At 43.0% G+C, this 18,086-nt stretch overlaps 1 protein-coding gene across 5 annotated transcripts in view; it reads left to right on the top strand.

Annotated features, from left to right (window-relative positions):
• Positions 1–18,086, top strand: part of NEDD4L (NEDD4 like E3 ubiquitin protein ligase) — a 298,551-nt gene that overhangs the window by 255,793 nt on the left and 24,672 nt on the right. For all 5 annotated transcript variants that reach the window (XM_072952149.1, XM_072952148.1, XM_072952145.1 and 2 more), the window contains 7 exons: positions 3,370–3,447; positions 4,871–4,925; positions 10,298–10,356; positions 11,440–11,505; positions 13,309–13,538; positions 15,010–15,131; positions 16,819–16,889. In XM_072952149.1, coding sequence (XP_072808250.1) covers positions 3,370–3,447; positions 4,871–4,925; positions 10,298–10,356; positions 11,440–11,505; positions 13,309–13,538; positions 15,010–15,131; positions 16,819–16,889 — 681 coding nt within the window. The remainder of the gene's footprint in view (positions 1–3,369; positions 3,448–4,870; positions 4,926–10,297; positions 10,357–11,439; positions 11,506–13,308; positions 13,539–15,009; positions 15,132–16,818; positions 16,890–18,086) is intronic.

Genomic DNA, 18,086 nt, shown 5'->3' with positions numbered 1-18,086 from the left:
ATTTTGACAAAAGGTGAAGGGCTGCAGAGAACTGTAAAGATCATTTCCAGCTTAAAATCTGTGTTGAGTTGGTTTGGGGTCCGCTTTGTTTGTTTTATCACAGAGAGAAGAAACCAGTGAGCGCAGCTCTCCTTAGACTTGAGCGTTAATCGTGGCAAAAGGAAGAGAAACTGGTAGGACAGGTTGAGAATAATGGAAGTCGTACTCCGTCCGCCAGCACCCTGGGTGCTCTTTGATTCCTGCACTAACCAGAACATTGAAGAGATTCAGGCCAGCATTTCCCCTGTACACACTGATAGAGGAAAATTCCCTTTGAAGTCTATTTATAAAACACAGCCTCTCGCGCACGCAGATAATGGAGGCAGTGTGCCAGCAGTCTATTGGGAATAAAGTCCGACACATCAGATGAGCATCACTGTCCCCACCTGGGTCAGGCGGGCGGTGGTTGCGTGCTGGGGGCACCGGGGAGCTGAGGAGAAACTGCAGGAGGCCTGTCCATTCCTGTCCATTCCTTCTGCTAAAGAAACAGCTCAAAGCACGTATGCCAGAGTATATTTATGCCTTTTACAGGACAAAGCGTTGGCTTACATTCGTAGCAAGAAAGATTATACCTTAATTAGGTTTCAGGCTTGTTTGCTACGCAGGTCCAAACTAATAAAACTCAACTGTAGCCCAAGCCTGGTGGTTCCTCTCTTCCAGGATGGAAAAACCACAGTTGTCTTTTGAACCAGCCGGCATTCCCAATATTTTATATATTTTTAAGTGAGTTTGCTGAGAAACCTTTTTTTTTTTAATGTTGATCTTTGCCTTCCGGTTAGAAACCCTTGCAACTGTATTTGAGGGAAGCAGTTACGGAATATTGATAAAATTGTGAAAGAGCGCGCTGACTGTGCTGAGGAAAGGGAGACACAGCCAAGTGTGTTTTGTGTGCTTTATTCATTCATATTCATGTCATTTGAGCTCTCATTAGTATTCCAGCTCACTGTCATCCCTAAAGCTGTCTCTGGCTCCACCAGCTGCCTCCTCGGTCATTACGAGGTCTCAGTGGGAGGGTGGGCTCAGCAGTGCCCCCTAGACTCAGCCCCCAGAGCTTGAGCGGGGAACAGCTGCTGTCATTAGTTTAATTTTTGTTGGTATAATGAAACCACGTGACCTGCTGCGGGCCTTCAGCCCTCACATTTTGTGAATTCCCTGTTTCCTTGCAAAGCCTTTTAGCTGACCTGTGAAATTGAGTTTATTTTATACTTCATGCTCCTTGCTCCACCCTCTGTCACTTTTCTTTAATTTCAGTTTTGTTTTTGTTTTTGTTTGTTTTTGTTTTTTGTTTTCCTTTAAATCACCAGCTCTGACCAGCAGGGCTGATTTCTTGCACAGTAGCCTGTGTGTGATTCCAAGGCATAGCTGGCCTTCCTTGTAGCATCCAGAAGCCCCGCCCTCATTCGTGTCATGGCAGCCCTGGACTTTCTCTAAACCGAGCGTGGTCAGTGGCCACGTGGGGCCCAAGGTTCCCCTGAGTTGGTGGCTTTCTCTGGTCCGGCTCGGGGTTAGCATCAGTAGCTTTGTTCAGTGCTCTCGGTTTTTCCTCTGTCCGTGATGAGGCTGCCACAGATTCTTGCCAGATTATTAGCTTTTTGGACCTTCCAAATCCTAAATCTACTTCGTGTATCTGTTTACATGTAGGTATTCCAGTATACTTCAGAGTGCTGAATTATTTTATGCCTCAGATTATCCTTTAACAAGGTTTAGGATCCATTTCCATAAGAAATTTCCAGCATGATTTATTACTTTAATTACAGATTTGCTTATAGCTAACTGAGAGCAAAGGGTGATTTGCTTGTATATGACTTTTTGTTGTTATTCTTGTCACTTCCAAAAATCTATGACTTTGGTAGTATCCAGGGATAGCAATGGTTTATACTGTTAGCTTGCGGGGGGAAGAAATTTGTAACAGCTTTATTGAGGTATAACTCACATGCCATACAATTCACTCATTTAAAATGTACAATTGAATGATTTTTAGACCATCAAGGACAGCTGTAAAGCCATCAGCATCATCAGTTTTAGAACAGTTTTATCAGCCCCAAAGAAAACCCCGTACCCAGTCACTCTCCATAATCTAGTAGATTTTGAGTGCAGACTTGGTGTATAATCATTTATAATCATATGTAATTTCCTGTCTCCAAAAAAAGTGAGTTTCATTATTTTCCCAGGTTTATACGAAGTATTTCATTTTCTTGTTAACTTGGGAAAATGTTGAGGCAGAAAACCTTTTAGTAATATGACAGCAACAGAAGCTTTAATGTAATTGAAATAAAGGGGTTTTTTGGTAAGGTTTTAGATTTGTTTGTGGATTTTTTTTTAAATCTTAAGCTTATTAGGTTAACTGTGTGTTACTCTGGGTTTTATCATTTGTTTTCTAATCTTTTGAGTTTAAAGTAGGAATTCTCTAAGTTACATTGCATTTTAATTGGGCCTGTGTAAGTGAGGGGCAGCTCCCAGACTCTAGACCAGAACCTCTTGGTAAGTTCTTGTTCTCTGTAAAACTCAGCTTCCTCATCTAAAGGAACAGAGATTATGTGCCCAGCCTCCTACTGGAGTAGCTGCAAGGTCATAGGTTTGGCCATTCTTTGCAGATTACCCAGCATGACTCAAGATGTCAGAGTACATATTTCTCTTCTGTTAAAGGTTCTGTGTGGTAGCTTATGAAGCATATCCCTTAAGAAAAATATTTTATAAACTTTTAGGATCTGATTTGTAGAACTTGATCAAGGATCTCAGTAAGGTTCTGTCATCATGATGGGACTTTGAGTGATGTTGCCAGCTAACTCTGGGGCAGGACAGGACTTGACAGACCAGATTCAGATTTTCTGCTTTAGTTCAAGAACAGGTCAAAAGGAGCAGCAAGCAAACTCAGGTGCTGATGGAGAGGGTGTTCCTGAGCCCTCACCCCGGAGCTCAGGATCCTTAGGGAGCTATACAAACCAGTGTCCCGCCTCCCTTTCTGTGGAGTAAAGAAAGCCTCATCCTCACTGGCATCCTGCGTCTGGTTTCCATGGTGACATCACTGCTGGGACCCTCTTCCTCTTCACCTGCTCAAGGTCTTGGGAAAATGGTTAACCTTGTACTTAAATATTCTCACTCTCCTTTCATCAAGCACAAGGATAAAGAATAGATCTTTTTTGAGAGAAGGTCAGTCAGGCTTCTTATACACAGATGGGACCCTCCCGCCCCCCATGCAGCGGGAGTGCAGCCCCATGCACACGCAGCCTGGTTATGGTTGCCTTGGAACACACAACCCCGGAAGGGGAGGAGCCAGTAACTGCTCACAGTCACTCCTAACATCTTCTGCCTTTTACATTTCTCCTGCAGGAAGATCCACGCCTGAAATTTCCAGTACACATGCGGTCAAAGGCATCTTTAAACCCCAATGACCTTGGCCCTCTTCCTGTGAGTACACTGCCGAGCCATGGACCAGTCTGAAAATGTTTATTCATCTGCCCAGTGGTTGATAGGGAAGCCCTGTCATCTTCTCTTTCTCTGGGCTTTTTGAGTCCCACTGGTCTGTAATTTCTTAATAGAATTGAGTGTATGACTGAACTCTCATAGCACACCCAGTTCACAGGGCACCTAGTCTTCTCAGTGAGCTTTCTGAGTTGCTCGCTGCTAGTGGAAGGTAGACCTTGCAACTGGGATGGGCGAGGCATTCTCTACAGGTGACAGTTTAAGCAGCACACATTTATTTTGTAACTTAGCAGCCACTGATTTCTGCCCATATTGCTGATTTAGTCGTAGGAACAAAAATATTAAAAAAAAAAACTGGGAGAAAAAGGCATAAGTAATCACAGAAGGTTTCTACATGTCATTTATCCTGCAGATAGTTTAAGTTTTTCTCCCTTGTGGATGCCCGTTTATAAATCTAATTTTTTATTAGTTTGTTCTCTTTTGGGGCCTGAGTGGAAATCTTCGAGCTATTTACTCAAAATTAGATTTTTGAATGAAACCTTCACCATGCATCCTCCTTGACCCACCCCCAATTTTTAAAAAGCCTTATAGAGGTAGAAAGGTGAAGAGACTCTAAGACTGCTTTAAAATGGAAAGGTGCTAGGAATTTTTTTGGTTATTGTTTTCTGAGAACCTTTCTGTTGCCTGGTGTGTAGGATATTATGGCAAAATTTGAAGCTAGAAGATTAGGTTTCAGTCTTTATCCATCAGGTTATCCAAATATCTCACACTCTCCAAATACTTGGTTCTGGCGCTTAGATGGAAAGAGCCCAGAGGAGAGACTGGAGAGTTTAGAAAGTGAAAGGTTGCAGGTTGTTGGATTCTTGAGTTTCAGATAGGACTCAAGCACAGCTCAGGTAATGAAAGCATACCAGCCTTTTCTTGGAAAAATTATCCAAATCTGTTTGGTTCCTGAGTCTGAGTAGTGAGAGTTCACAGCAGAGAATATGGGTAGTAGGTTGTTCAACCACCTGGTGACATGAATAAAGTATTCGTCTCTAACATTCTTATATCAACCTTCCTCCTCCCTTCAGTGCTCAGTAAATATTCATTTAATTACATGAGCTATTCAGAAACCCCAGGCTCAACTGTTCCACAGTATGCTGACGTCTCCCTTTGAAGCTTTTGAAATAATACTCCATTTCCTGTTCACTGTACAGTGCACACATCTGAGACTGGAGCACACGTGCTAACATGTGCTGCTGGGTGTTGTCAAGAGTTCATTTGAGATGTTTGTATTTAGTTTCTTCTTTATGTAAAAGTAGACCCTTGGGTAAGAAGGTGTCCTAGAGTCTTTACCTTTTGCCTTTGATTTGGAACTGCTAGCTAATGTTTGTCTTCTCTCTCGCTCTCTTTCCCCTAATACCAGCCTGGTTGGGAAGAAAGAATTCACTTGGATGGCCGAACGTTTTACATCGATCATAGTAAGTAGGCGCCGTTGTGGACACACAGGTGTTGCAGGTTGGGGAGGGGTGCACAAGGGTAACTCACATACTACAGTGAAAGCTGTGTTTACTCTTTGTCTAGGCAGCCAGGTGTTATGTGGCGAGAATGATCCCAGAGACTCAGTGCCCTCGTACGGTACTGTGCATTCATCCCAAGTTTGCTTTCAAGTAGCCCTTCCCAATTTGATCTTACGACCTATTAACTTTTTTTTATTAAAAAATTTTTTTTGGTTGATGACCCCCTTGACTGTTGCGCTTTTAATAAATGCACTCTGGTAATAGAAAATAAGATTAGAAGTGATGATTGAGTCCAAAATCTATGTCTGAGCAGTGCTTGAAGCAGCGTCTACGGTTTTTAAACACTGCCTTCAGAGGTCTCAGGGCAAGATGCCCGTTCTGACTTATTTTCTATTCATGGCATGTTTCTCTGCACCCAACACACTAATATACATGCAGCTCTCTTCTTGAAATTGTCGTATATTTGCTGTAGCCGTTTGCTCCAGCCCCTGTGAATAAATGTGTGGTTTCTCATGCCAACTAAAAGTTAAACTAATAAAGGTTTGCTTTTAGCCAGTGTTTTGTTTTTTACCCCTTGCTGAAGTGACATGTTCTCCGTATTTGCCTATTCCTTAAAACTTCTGAAAGTGTATATTAAAAAGAAGTCCTCAGATAGATTTAAAGTTCAGATATATGTGTGATCTGGTAGTATTTTGATCTTTGTTTTCCTTCAGTTCAGGAAGTCTGCGCCAGGTTTGCCAGCCTGACATTTTTGTAACTAATCATCACGTTGGTTAGTTAAGCACGTTGCTGAGCTGATTGGGAAGTCTGGCCACAAGGACTCCTCCTGTGGATGGGGCTGGTCACTATCTGGTAGTTTTAGGGCCTCTTTGAGGCTTCCTAAATGACCAGTGCATCAAAGACAGACCTTCCTTTTTAGGCACAGGAGCTTGAGGGGTTTTTATAAATCTAATTAAGCAAGAAGCCCAACAATACAGAATTAAACCAAAAGTACCCTTGGCTAAAATTAGATACTTCAAGGTACACAGGCCTAGGTTTTGTCTTTGACCAGTAGAAATACCGATTTTTGCCTATTTTCCAGAATTTTACAGTGAGCGTAGAATTGCTGCCATAAATGTTTTAAAATATGCATGTACCCCCTCTTTTTTCTTGACATATTATTTGTAATTCTACTATTTCTTAGCATAATTTGCTAAAATACAAGAGGAGTGACACCCCTTTTTCCCACTAAAAACAAAAGGCAATTTTCAGGCTTCCATACGCACTACAATTTCAGTTTTCAAAGGGAGGTATCAATACTAATGACATTTTATTAAAACCAGGTCTTGACCATTGGCACAGCCTTGGTCTGCTGCACAGAGCACTTCACACGACACCGTGGCCATGTTCTGGCTGGGGATCTGACGTCAGGTCAGCCTGAGAAGGACTTTATGAAATGTTCTTGGGGTGCTGCAAGGACCCAGAAACAAGAAAAACACTACTGCAAAGGGCCATCCTAGTTTACACTGGAAATAATAAAAATCATGGACTGTTTTTCTAGAGGCGTGCATAGACCTAGTATAGCATGTAGCAAATGCTCTTTAAATGATGATTCGAAGTCCGTTCACAGAGGGCCAGGGATGAAGGTGTGTTATGTTAAGAAGCTGATCCTTGATTAGAAAGTGGAGAGAACTTGCCTTGAGAAGTAACCGCAGCCGTCCCTCCAGCCTCTGGCCTGCTCAGCTCCTGTCTGCCTGGAGGTGGGAGAGGGCAGTTACTTGCTAAGTGCCTGGGCAGTTTCTTATTCCTAATTGGTCCCTCCAAGCTCCTCTCAGATGCTCCCCCCTCCTCTTTCCAGACCAGACAGCACATGAGAGGCTCCCCTTCCTCACTCTTGGGAGTCAGCGGATGGAGGGTAGACCAGGTGCAGAGCCTGGGTGCTCTGAGCTATGCCAGGGTGAAACTTGTGATGCTTTTACCTGGAGATTAAAATTTCCCTCTGCTCAACTACACTGAAAAGTCCTCTTAACCAAATATGGTGTCAATTAGATAACCAGGGACCATGTGAGAAAAAAGCTCTGTTTAGGAGAAACTCACTAGCTGGTAATGGAGCATTTCCGCCATTTCTCCCTAATTCATCAACATTCATTCAATGAAAAGCACTGAAGAGGTGCGTATCAATGAAACAGCATTCGAAATCGTATGCTTTTTTTTTTTTTTTTTTTGCCAGATTCCAGTCTTTGAGGAATGTGAACTACCTGTCTTTTTAAAGATGCTTTATCAGACTGACGGCTACTCCAAACCACTCCAAAATGGGTTTAATTACCTGGTAGCTGATGTTTAGGAATTCCTTACCGTCCAGATGAGCCTCTCCTTCTGCATATTTTCCCCAGATCTAACTTCTAGGAAAATCCAGCATCTCATTTTGCTGTCCTGCCATGTGCAGGACCTGTGGCTGCGCACTGACCGACGGAGACAGCAGTGCTTGGCTTCTAATTCATTACGTTTTTCATTTTCTGCTTCATAAATTCTTGAGAAGTAAGACATTTTCAGGAGAGCATGAATGCCTAATACTACTTTACTCTTTAGACCTCTAGATTAATTTGGTTGACATTTATCAAGTAGCTTCTGTGTCTCAAGCCTGGTGTAAAAGATTAAGGGAAGGTCTTGAACTGAATCTCTACTTCTCTTAGGAATCATGTAATTCTTCTTCTGCGCAGCCTCTGAGTAGCTGGCCATGGACAGCTTATAGACAAAGATAGAGGAAAAACTTCCAGGGATGCTGTAAGATGCTGTGTTACTCTTTCCTGCCATCAGTCTCACCAGATCTGTTGATAGTTGCTAAATGGCCTGAGTTTCTCATTCTTCTGCTTCATTCTTGCCCCTTTACTTGAAATATAATGTCTCAAAGACAAAACGCAGGTTTAGATTCAAAAGTTTTAGGACAAAGTGGGAAACTGGCCATTGACATTCATATATTGATAGTTCTTAACTGCAAAATTGATCTTTATTGTAACTATACAGAAATAGATATGGTTCTGAAAGCGTTGACTGTTTTCAAAGGAATGTGTTTTCACCATCAGCTTCATTTGGTCATTTGAAAAATTACATATCAGGCTCCTGTTACATGCTGGGAAATGTGTTAAGTGGTGCAGAGGGGCTGCAGAGATGAACAGCACACAGTCCCTGTCCTCAGTGGGCTGATACTCTAGTTGGGAGTGCCAGGAGATGGTGTCAGTGTTGTGCTGGGGAAATGAACCAGTTGTTATATAGAAGTACTTACTTAAGTGGGTGGGCTCCCAGAGTGGGAAGAGGCTGCAAGAGGGCCTCATGGAATGGGTTACTTTCAGATGGGTCCCAAATAATGAGGGAGATTGAGCCAGGCACGCCCAGTGAAGAGCGATTCTAGGAGAGAGAAAGCACATGCAGGTATATGCAGCGCAGATGGCACCAGGTTCAGAGAAGCGCAGCAGGGTTGCAGATGTCCTGTGTGCAGAGGAGGCCACACACCCCTCCACACCACACACACACCACACACACACACACACACACACACACACACACGCATGCGCATCAGGTCGAGTCTGCCAGTGTGGGAGCTCCAGTCCCTTCTGCAGCCGCCAGAAGGAAATGCCTGGGGGATTTTCCAGAGGGGACTGACAATGACCATATTTGTTCTTTAGAGAGACCCTTTTGGCAGGGCTTTAAAGGAAGTTTGTAACAGGAGTGAGTGAGCCTGAGGTTCAAGGAAACCTGAGGCCAAGGAGAGTAGTGCAGAGAAAAGATGAGCGCTCCAGAAAGAAGCCTTATCATTGGGTAACCCTTGGAATGAAAGGTGAGGGAGGATGGAGGATGTAGCCAGGTTCCAGATTTGAATAGTTAAATGCATCGTGATACTGTTAATGAGGAATACATACAGGGTTATATGAACCATTTCGGTATTGGAAGATGATGGGTTTGATTTTGGCAGAGTTGAGTTTGAGGTACCCATGGGAAATCCGGGTGTCGGGAGGAGCTTGAAGTTGCCGTCTGGACTGGAGATTTGGGAGTTGACATACGTGGGAAGTGTTTAATTTGTTTTCTGCTTTGATGATGATGCCCAGGTGATAAGGTTATAGTCAAAGGCAGTTTTGCTCAGCTGTATTCTTTTTCCTTTATTTAGTTTTCTCTTCTTTTTCTTCATCACAATAGCAGCTCTTACTTTCCAAAAAGTTCTGTTTTTCAAAGTAAGGGACCCCCAAAATACCTTTTGCTTCCTTCAGTGTTCTATAAAACAGTTGAAACGTCTCATGTAAATTTTCTGCCAGCCTGACTCTAGAATCATCATGTGCTTTGGTAGCTTTATTTTTAAACTTAACCTCTGCTTTTATTAAAATAGTTACCCTATCAGACTGAAAAATTCCTGAGATAGTCATTAAAACCAAATATATTAGTTATTCTCTTCAGTCTACTTACTGAGTATAAAAGGAATAAACAGAATATTCTTGTCAAACAAAAAATTTTTTTTTCAAAACCAGCTTTTATTTCCTAAAACTCCGGAGAGAATCTTTTCCCACTCCCCTGCCCTTATCTTTCTTGTGAGTTGATTTCTACACCCCCCTTCACACACAGAGTAATCCTAAAGCCTTTTTAATTAATGGGCAGTCACAAACCCCATGTGATCCAGGTAGCTGTGGTGTGTTTCCACCTACACCGTTAGGTAGCAGTACAGGTGCCATTTAGCAATCTTGTTGACACTGACTTGTTTGGAAGAAAGAAAACTGCTTCTTGCCCGCTTGTCCAAAAGGGAACCTTTTCTCTGGAATCCTCCTCTGCTGTATCTGATACTCATTTTTTGGACTGCCTTAGCTGTTCTAATATTTGTGTGTGTATGAGTGACACATGGAATGGATAATTCGTTTGTTCAATGTAGGATTCTTAGTTGAGAGCAGTTTTGCAACACCATAAGCAAAGGAAAAAGTATTTGAAATGAGAAAAAATCGTGTGTATGTTAACTTTTGGGGGACTAAGATTTTTCATGCCTTTTTTCAATTAAATGAAAGTCAGGTTATAAATCCTTGAAAGATCAGAGGTTTATAATTGAAATTTCAGCAGATTGCTTGCCAAAAGCAGTGTGAATAGATGGGTTTACTTTAGTTGTGCGTTACTGATTGCTTTAACTAAACAGTATGTTGGGGAACATATAGCAAATAGTTCTCTTCTAACCCTGAAATACTAAGTTATTTACCTTTGGGGGTCAGGATGGGGAACTGGACAGCTTTTGGAAAATCCAGAAATAATTCTTTCTAAAACGTTCTTGACATGAAATAGATTTGAACTAATAAGCTGATTTTTTTTTCAATATTAATTTTCAGATAGCAAAATTACTCAGTGGGAAGACCCAAGACTGCAGAACCCAGCGATTACTGGTCCGGTCAGTATTCCCAAGTTCTGACTCTTCCGTATAATATTTTAGTTGCATCTAAACACACATTGCTTGTGTACTGCTGCCTACCTTGATGCCAAGGGACCGGCTGGTATAATTGAGAAGTTCAGCATAACTTTCATCTTCCCCTTACCAGAATTTCCAAATGAGGGACACCTACATTGGCCTTTTCACAGGGCTTTCAAAGGAAAGGGAAAAAAATGACTTGCAACTGGTTACAAAACCAAATATTTTCTTTTGTCTTTTATAAAAGGGTAGATTAAAAGTATTAAAATCAAAATGTGCTCTTTGTATATGAAGCAAAACTAGATCCTGTATTCGTAGAGTTTTGACATTTCTTTAGGCCAAGGATAGTGTATGCAGGCTACCAAATTTAAGTTGTATTCTAAATCTCTTCTGGCTCTAAAAATCTGCAAAAGTTTGGGTGAGGTTGGCACTGACCCCTGGAGCTGGCAGAGTTAAGAATCTTCACATTCGCGGACCCACTGACTTTCTGATAGTGCCCACATCTATGCCGGTGGGAAAAGAATCAGTTCCTCTTAGACGTAGTGCCCTCTTAAATTAGTGCCACACACACACCGTGTTCTGTTCATAAGGAAGAGTGACAGCCCATTGCTTGGCAGTGAGGACGCCTGGTGTGGAACCCTGGGGAAGAGTCTGTGGGATGGGCCGCCCCGATCACGGAGTGCGCCAGCCTTTCGTCAGTGGTCACACGAGTGCAAGGGGAGGCTTTGGAATTGCAGGGACTCTACTGGGTTCAGCAGAAGATTGGAGGTTTGGGAATCTCTTAAAAACTGGAGGAGCTGAAGGAAGTAAAGTTTGTAACGTCACATGCTGAGCTAAGAGACCAATACGTGTATTTAAAATGCTACTTTCGTGGCTTTAAATTGATTCAATTCATATTACATTTTGAATTATCGGTCTGTTTGACAATGTAAGTGCCAGTGATAATATGGAGAGTGATAAGTTTCAAGGTTTACGATTCATGAGATTTTCTGAATGTCGGCTTAGTAAACATAAAATTTCAAGCATCTTGTTCATATTCTCTATAATTATAAATTTGTCTTCCAGGCTGTTCCTTACTCCAGGGAATTTAAGCAGAAATATGACTACTTTAGGAAGAAATTAAAGAAACCTGTGAGTACATGTCTTCCAAATGCCACGTTAGTCATTTGTAAGTTACCAGAATTACTTCAGTGAGAACAACTTGTTTGTTATTTTTATGTGTGTACTAAAAATATTACCTTCCTTTTTCACTGCACTTTGATCCACCTGGATCTTCAATCTGAATTTTCTTTTTAACAGAAATGGTAAGTGAGGATTAACTTAGTATTACATATCAAATCACCCGAAGGTAATTTCTTATGTAATACGTGAAAAGATAGAAATGATTTTTATAGGATATAAAATAATTCAGGACCTATTCAGAAAATTTGGAGAAGCCTGTGCAATTGCTTATAGTTATCATATTTAATAAAACCTAGATTCTAATTAGAAAAATGTTTGAGTCTGTCTCTTTAAATTCAGAAGCATGATTTTGATTATAGTATGTACAACATAAGTATAATTTATAGTATTTAGTTATAATATTGGGCATATTCAGACCAAATACAACTTTTAGATTAATTCTCACTGGGAAACTCAGTAAGATTTTGACAACTGAGAAACCCTTTAAGGTTTTTTTTTTTAAGAGAGTGTTTTAAATTACAATGTATTTTTTACTAAAGTATCTCCCCAAATACTTTAACATTATGTCTTCAGTTTTGCTTTCTGATTTCACCTCAGTGGCATAGATTTTACCAGTTTTCTCCTCAGTTTGTGTCTTCACTTTTTTTTTTTTTTTTGGTGCTTCTGCACCAGTTTATTGGTGGCTTCTCACTGGGGAAGGGAGTGTCTGCACAGCTCAGATCACCCCTGCTTGCCTGTGCTCCATCGCCATCCCTCCCCACTCCTCACTTTCTGGGCATCTGCTGTAGATGAGGCACCAGGGATGCAGAGAAGCTTGAGGCATCTCTGCCTCTGCTTCGGGCATCTCCCACTTAGGGCTTCTGTTCTCTCTTCCAACATCGCTGACTCAGGTAGCTCTTGGGTGACTCCTTTTAAAGAAATGACTCAAATTTGAACACATAGAATCCAGTTTTTTAACACATAGCATCCAGTGTTTCCTTGTGAGTCACCTGCATCTCCCCCAGTGATAAGATGACTTTGTGGCTATCATCCTGTCTCACTCTGGCACTTTCACTGTGGTACCTTCTGCCTGGAAACTGGCTGTGCACGTTCATCATCATAGCAAAACTGACCCTGGGCCAATTTTTTCTAGGAGGCAGTTATTCATAACTTCAGTCGTGCTTTTTTATTTTCACGTTTATTAACTGGGGCCTTTGGGATGCTTTCCCACAACTTGGCACGATAACCAGGGTCCCGCTCCCCATGGCAACAGAGTTATTTAGCTTTTGGGCATCACAGGTCATGTCTACCAGCTGGAGTCCCGAGAATGGTCCCAGCCTGGTGAGGGGGTGGGAGCTTGTCTATGGCCTTTAATTCCCTGGACTTGAAGTCCCTTTCTTTGACTGAAACAATATGCAGAGTTGACCATATTTCAGTTGCCAGGGGTGGATAAGTGCCCCACAATTGTTTATGAAAGGGAGAAAGAGTGACTGTCTTGACCTAGCACAGTTTCTCCTGCAGCACACATTGCCGGCTCAGTCCCACAGCCGCTGGTGGATGCTGTGTGTCTCCTCTTGACAGACTGAGGCTTTCTGTCTGCAAAGAAAAATCCAGGAAGGGGAGAATCTCATCTCAGTTGGAACCATGCCTCACTGCTTGTTTATTTGAAGACTGCCATCATTTCTACTCTTTGTTGTTTTTTCTTTTAGGAAGTAAGATGTATATTTATTTACTGTCTGATTGTGTGTGTATGGTTTTTTTTCTTTTGTATAGGCTGATATTCCAAATAGGTTTGAAATGAAGCTTCACAGAAATAACATATTTGAAGAGTCCTATCGGAGAATCATGTCTGTGAAAAGGCCAGATGTCCTGAAAGCTAGGCTGTGGATTGAATTTGAATCAGAGAAAGGTCTGGACTATGGGGGTGTGGCCAGAGAATGGTTCTTCTTACTGTCCAAAGAGATGTTCAACCCCTACTATGGTCTCTTCGAGTACTCTGCAACGTAAGTGTCCGGGGTGCGTTCACGGTGTCCCCACTGAAGCAGCTGTATGCTTCACAGATTTAAACTTAACGAAAGGATAAGCAGCTCGCTTATTTGAGATAAATTAACACTGATCATTTCAGCCCCTCCCCGCCTGATATAAGTCTAGAATTGGTTCTGACTCCACATGGTGAAATAATGTACTCTGTGAACACCTAAAAATAATTCTTCTCTTGTCTGTTGGGTTCATATAATTGAAATTGAAAATATGTTAGGTACTTCTGGTGAGGAACAAGGCAATTTTCACTTGTAATGTTATGTTAATTTGGGAGAATTTGTCACTGTCAGAATTCAGAAAGTCACAGTCTTACGAACAAGAATCATTTCTGAAGTTACGTTACATAAAGGCAAATGGAGGACCCGTCCTTCCGGATCCAGAGGACCGTGCCCTGGGCCTGTCGGGGGGGGGGCCCCGGACTCCCCCTCGCACCAGGATTCCAGCATTGCCAGGCACACAGACTGAGGCAGAGTCCATTACTTTCTCAAGAATCAAGTACTGGCTGCTTACAAGACCACCCATTCCTCCTCTAGGCTGTGGCTTCTCCAAAGGCTTAAGCTGGACCCAAGCAGCCAGTAGAATAGTTGTGACCTTGAAAGGCAGCCTGTGCTCTGCGGGGACAAGGGTTCTCCCATGTCTTCCCCGTGGTGTCAGTCTCCTGAGGGCTCTTGGAAGGCAGCCTCGGTGCTCTTCCCGGATGCTCTAGCCAAGAATTTCCCATTCTGTAAAACTGATAAAGCCATTGAAATGGAAGGGAGGGTCCCCAAGGGAGATCCTCACCTCTCACCCACATTCCCAAAGCTTCCCCCAGAGGAATCTGTGCACGGAGCCCATTTTGAAAAGCACTGATCCCCACGATTATGAGACTGAAGGAGAACGGTTAGGTGCGTGGCAGCATTTTGACGTTCGCGCTGTTGGAACAGCTCCCAGTGGCCTGGGGGCCTTTCAGGGCCGAGTGCTGGTCAGATGGCCGGGGGTTGGGCCCCCGGGAAACATCTCAACCCCTAAACCAAAAGCCTCTCAGAGGAATTTAACCCTCTTCCTCACAGAGACAACCTGCAGCACTCACACGGCTGGGAATCCACGTCCAGGCCGTTTGGTACGTGGGATTTCTAGTCTTCCCAAGATACTTGACTAAACCATGTGAAATTGACATTTTTGTACGTCAACAGTAGTCAGATATCAACACTTCCGTACAGTGTAACTTAACAAGGCGTATGCACCTGCTCTGGGAGACGTCAGTCGTTGGTCATGGAAAGGGGCCAACTAAATAAGCCCCATTCTCTAGCTTTTACACCTTGTCCATCAGGTGCAGGGTGTTAGCAGGTACGCTGTAGGTTAGTGACAGGCAGCAACGGAAAATTCAAATTCTTGCTTTCTTATTTATTGCATTTCTCTATTGCCTTTCTTTTTCTCTCTCTTCCTTCCCAAAAGGGACAACTACACACTTCAGATCAATCCCAATTCAGGCCTCTGTAATGAAGATCATTTGTCCTACTTCACTTTTATTGGAAGAGTTGCTGGTCTGGCAGTATTTCATGGGAAACTTTTAGATGGTAAGTTATTAAAAAGCTTTGAAGTAATAAATGGAGGACAGCGCTGTTTGTGTTCTCTTGTTTGGTGTCTTCTCTTCCACATCATAGGTTTTAGGCAAAAGCATTTTGCTGGTTTTCTGTAAATCAATAGTTTTGTTTTGTTGTTGGGTCTTTTTTAATGTTTTGCCCATAATGGAAGTGCCTTTTCCTGGTGTCATCTTGATCTGAGCACTAAAGACGCAGTGTCTATACACGGTTTGAAAAAATTTTATTTAAAAAACCTTAAGTGTTAAGCACAGAACATTCCATAATTGTGCATTTTCTATGTTTTCTGGAATAACTTTTCTTGAGCGAACAGTAGATTTGATGACAGATGGAAAAGGCTAATTGAAAAGTTAATTAAAATGATCTAATCTATCCAGTATGCTGCCATTGCCCTATTTGTCCCCAAAGTACTATTTTTTGGAACGTGAAGAGACTGTAAATAATTTGAAAGCAATGTTATAACTCAGCTAAGACCTTGACCTTGGGATCAGTGCTGGAACAGATGGCCCGAAATCTCATTATTATTTAGAGAATGTAAGTCATGGAAGAATTTCAGGGTACCTTGGAAGTTAGACATGAAATCCCCTCGCTGACTGTATCAGTATCATAGAGACTTCTCATGGATTTGGTCATTGAAAAAATGGTACCCTTACAGGAAATCATCAGTGAGGAAAGAGAATCAGAAGTGTTTTGTTTTTGAAGAATTTAGGGGTTGAAATGGTTGAGGGTGGAAGACAGAGTAAGATTTAAGATGGACACTGCAGTCCAGGAGAATCGTGTGAATTGCATTTATGGAACCTTACCTATTCTGATAAATAATCGTTGTGCCCTGTGTACTTCTTCCCTTAGTAAATTTTTACTGGTAATTGCTAACTGATTTTTGATCCTCTGAGTTCAACGTGTTATTTTAAGGGGGGGGGTTGGGGAAGTAAGCACTTTTTCTGATTAGAAGGGAAGTATTTTCTCACTCCATATACGTTTATAGTGTGAGTGTATTTGAATCTGCCACATTGGGGTCGTGCCAAGGATCATTCCAGCTTGTTCACATTCAGCCTTCTTAGAAAGTCAAGTAACTTACCTTCTGCCGAGTAAGGAGACATCCTTAGCGTCTGCAGAGGAAATACAGAGAAGTTTAAAATGAGAGCCTAACCTCCGTGAGCATACTGTGGTGGGGGTGGAAAAGCAGCATTGCGGTGCTGGAGGCCAGAGTCCAACAGAAGGGAACACGGGGAGCACTCTGGGGGGGAAGTGGCTTGGTTGGAGGGCCGGGGAGCGCTTCTCTGGGGTTAGTCTCACCAGGAGGCCAGGTGGGGTTGGCGCATTTAGAAGCTGGGATCATGGCAGAAGAGCAAGGACTGGCCAAGAATCAAGGCTCCCTGGAGGAAGTAACGAGGAGAAGCAGGGAGAGATGGGGGATCTGGAGGCTGAACAAGGCACTCCCGGGTTGCAGGACGGAGAGCTCATTTGTCACCTCAGCAGCCTTTCTGACCCCTTTCTGCTCTACCGTCTCTGCTAGTATAACTGCCCTCCTAACTGTGTCGGCGGTCTCACTGTTCCATCCTGGTCTCTCGTGCAGATTGAGGGCAGGTTAATCTGCTCTTCGTGCGCTGATGCACAGCATCACCAAAGATGTGAAACTCACCCAGCTTTCTCCATGTTTCAGGTTTCTTCATTAGACCGTTTTACAAAATGATGCTGGGAAAGCAGATAACTCTGAACGACATGGAATCCGTGGTGAGTAAATACAGGTTGCTCCCGTGGGCGTTGGGCCCCTTACGGAAAGGTGGCTGAGACCATGTGTAGTTAGAGCGATTTGTGTGAGTGTCGTCATTCAGTACGAACGACGGGGAACATGTCATTGTTGAAGAAGTGAATTGCTCTCCCTCATTTTTCAAATAAGCAAATCACTGTTCACATTTTCTCGAGTTAATGGGATTTGGGGTGGATACACCCATATCTCAGTTCCTTCTGCTTACCCAGGACTGGTTTGCCCAAATTAAACCCCAGGGTCACCTGGAGACCTCATGGCAGCCCTTGTTTTCCATCGAAAACTGCAGATACCAAACACATAGACATCTGTCTGCTCTCCCTCTGTTTTCCGGCCTCAGAAAACGGCAGGGACACAGGCCAAAAGAGTAGATAAAGGGCAGAACACTTACAGTCATCCGACATGTGGAAGAGGGAAAGTGACCACTGCAGTGTGGGAGGGGAATGACAAGGTGGAAAGGAATTGCTGGCTCTTGATTTGGGCTTTCTTGTTGTATTTATTTCATCTAAGCTGACCATTTCAGAGCTGAAAGGATTTTCTACAAAAACAGAAGTTAATGCTCTTTTCCTAATACACTTTGCTTCTGTTTTGTTTTGTTTTTTCATTTATCTGTTCCCCCATCACTCACCTCCAGGCACAGGGGTGTTTGCCTGAGTGCCAGCACCGTCACACCCCAGGCGCCAGGGAGCGTCTTTGTCCATTTGGGGTCTTTGCAGCTCTGCCCTCAAGGGCTGTCACTAGAGTCAGAAAGCATCCTCCTACCCAGTGCTGACTGTGTGTCTCTCGAGTACTTGGGTCTCTGGGCCATATCCTCGTTCCGCACAGCATCACTGCTGTTTCTGCTCGTCCTCTTCGTGTGAGAGGAGAGTAGGACGCCAGCCGTGCATGTGAATCCCCTCCGCTGGCTTTCCCATGGGTGGCTTCCTGCACAGTACCTGTCTCCGGTTTCTTTTCAACTTTCACCTTTAACTTGTGCTTTATGCCTTTATTACTGTATAGTGAGGAAGCCAAGAATATGGAAATTTCTCTTAAAGTGTAAGTTACTTTTTTACCCCATGTGGAGAGTTGGTGCACACTTTCTGTCTTGTCCTCTTAGAGCCTGTCGGGTCCCCAGCCTTGGAGCCCCCCGGGGCTGCCCGGAGACAGAGCAGCCCAGCCCCTCC

Source organism: Vicugna pacos, chromosome 30, assembly GCF_048564905.1.
Source record: "Vicugna pacos chromosome 30, VicPac4, whole genome shotgun sequence".
NCBI classification, from domain to species: domain Eukaryota; kingdom Metazoa; phylum Chordata; class Mammalia; order Artiodactyla; family Camelidae; genus Vicugna; species Vicugna pacos.
The sequence above is the reverse complement of the archived record's forward strand: the minus strand, read 5'-3'. Positions and strand labels throughout refer to the sequence as shown.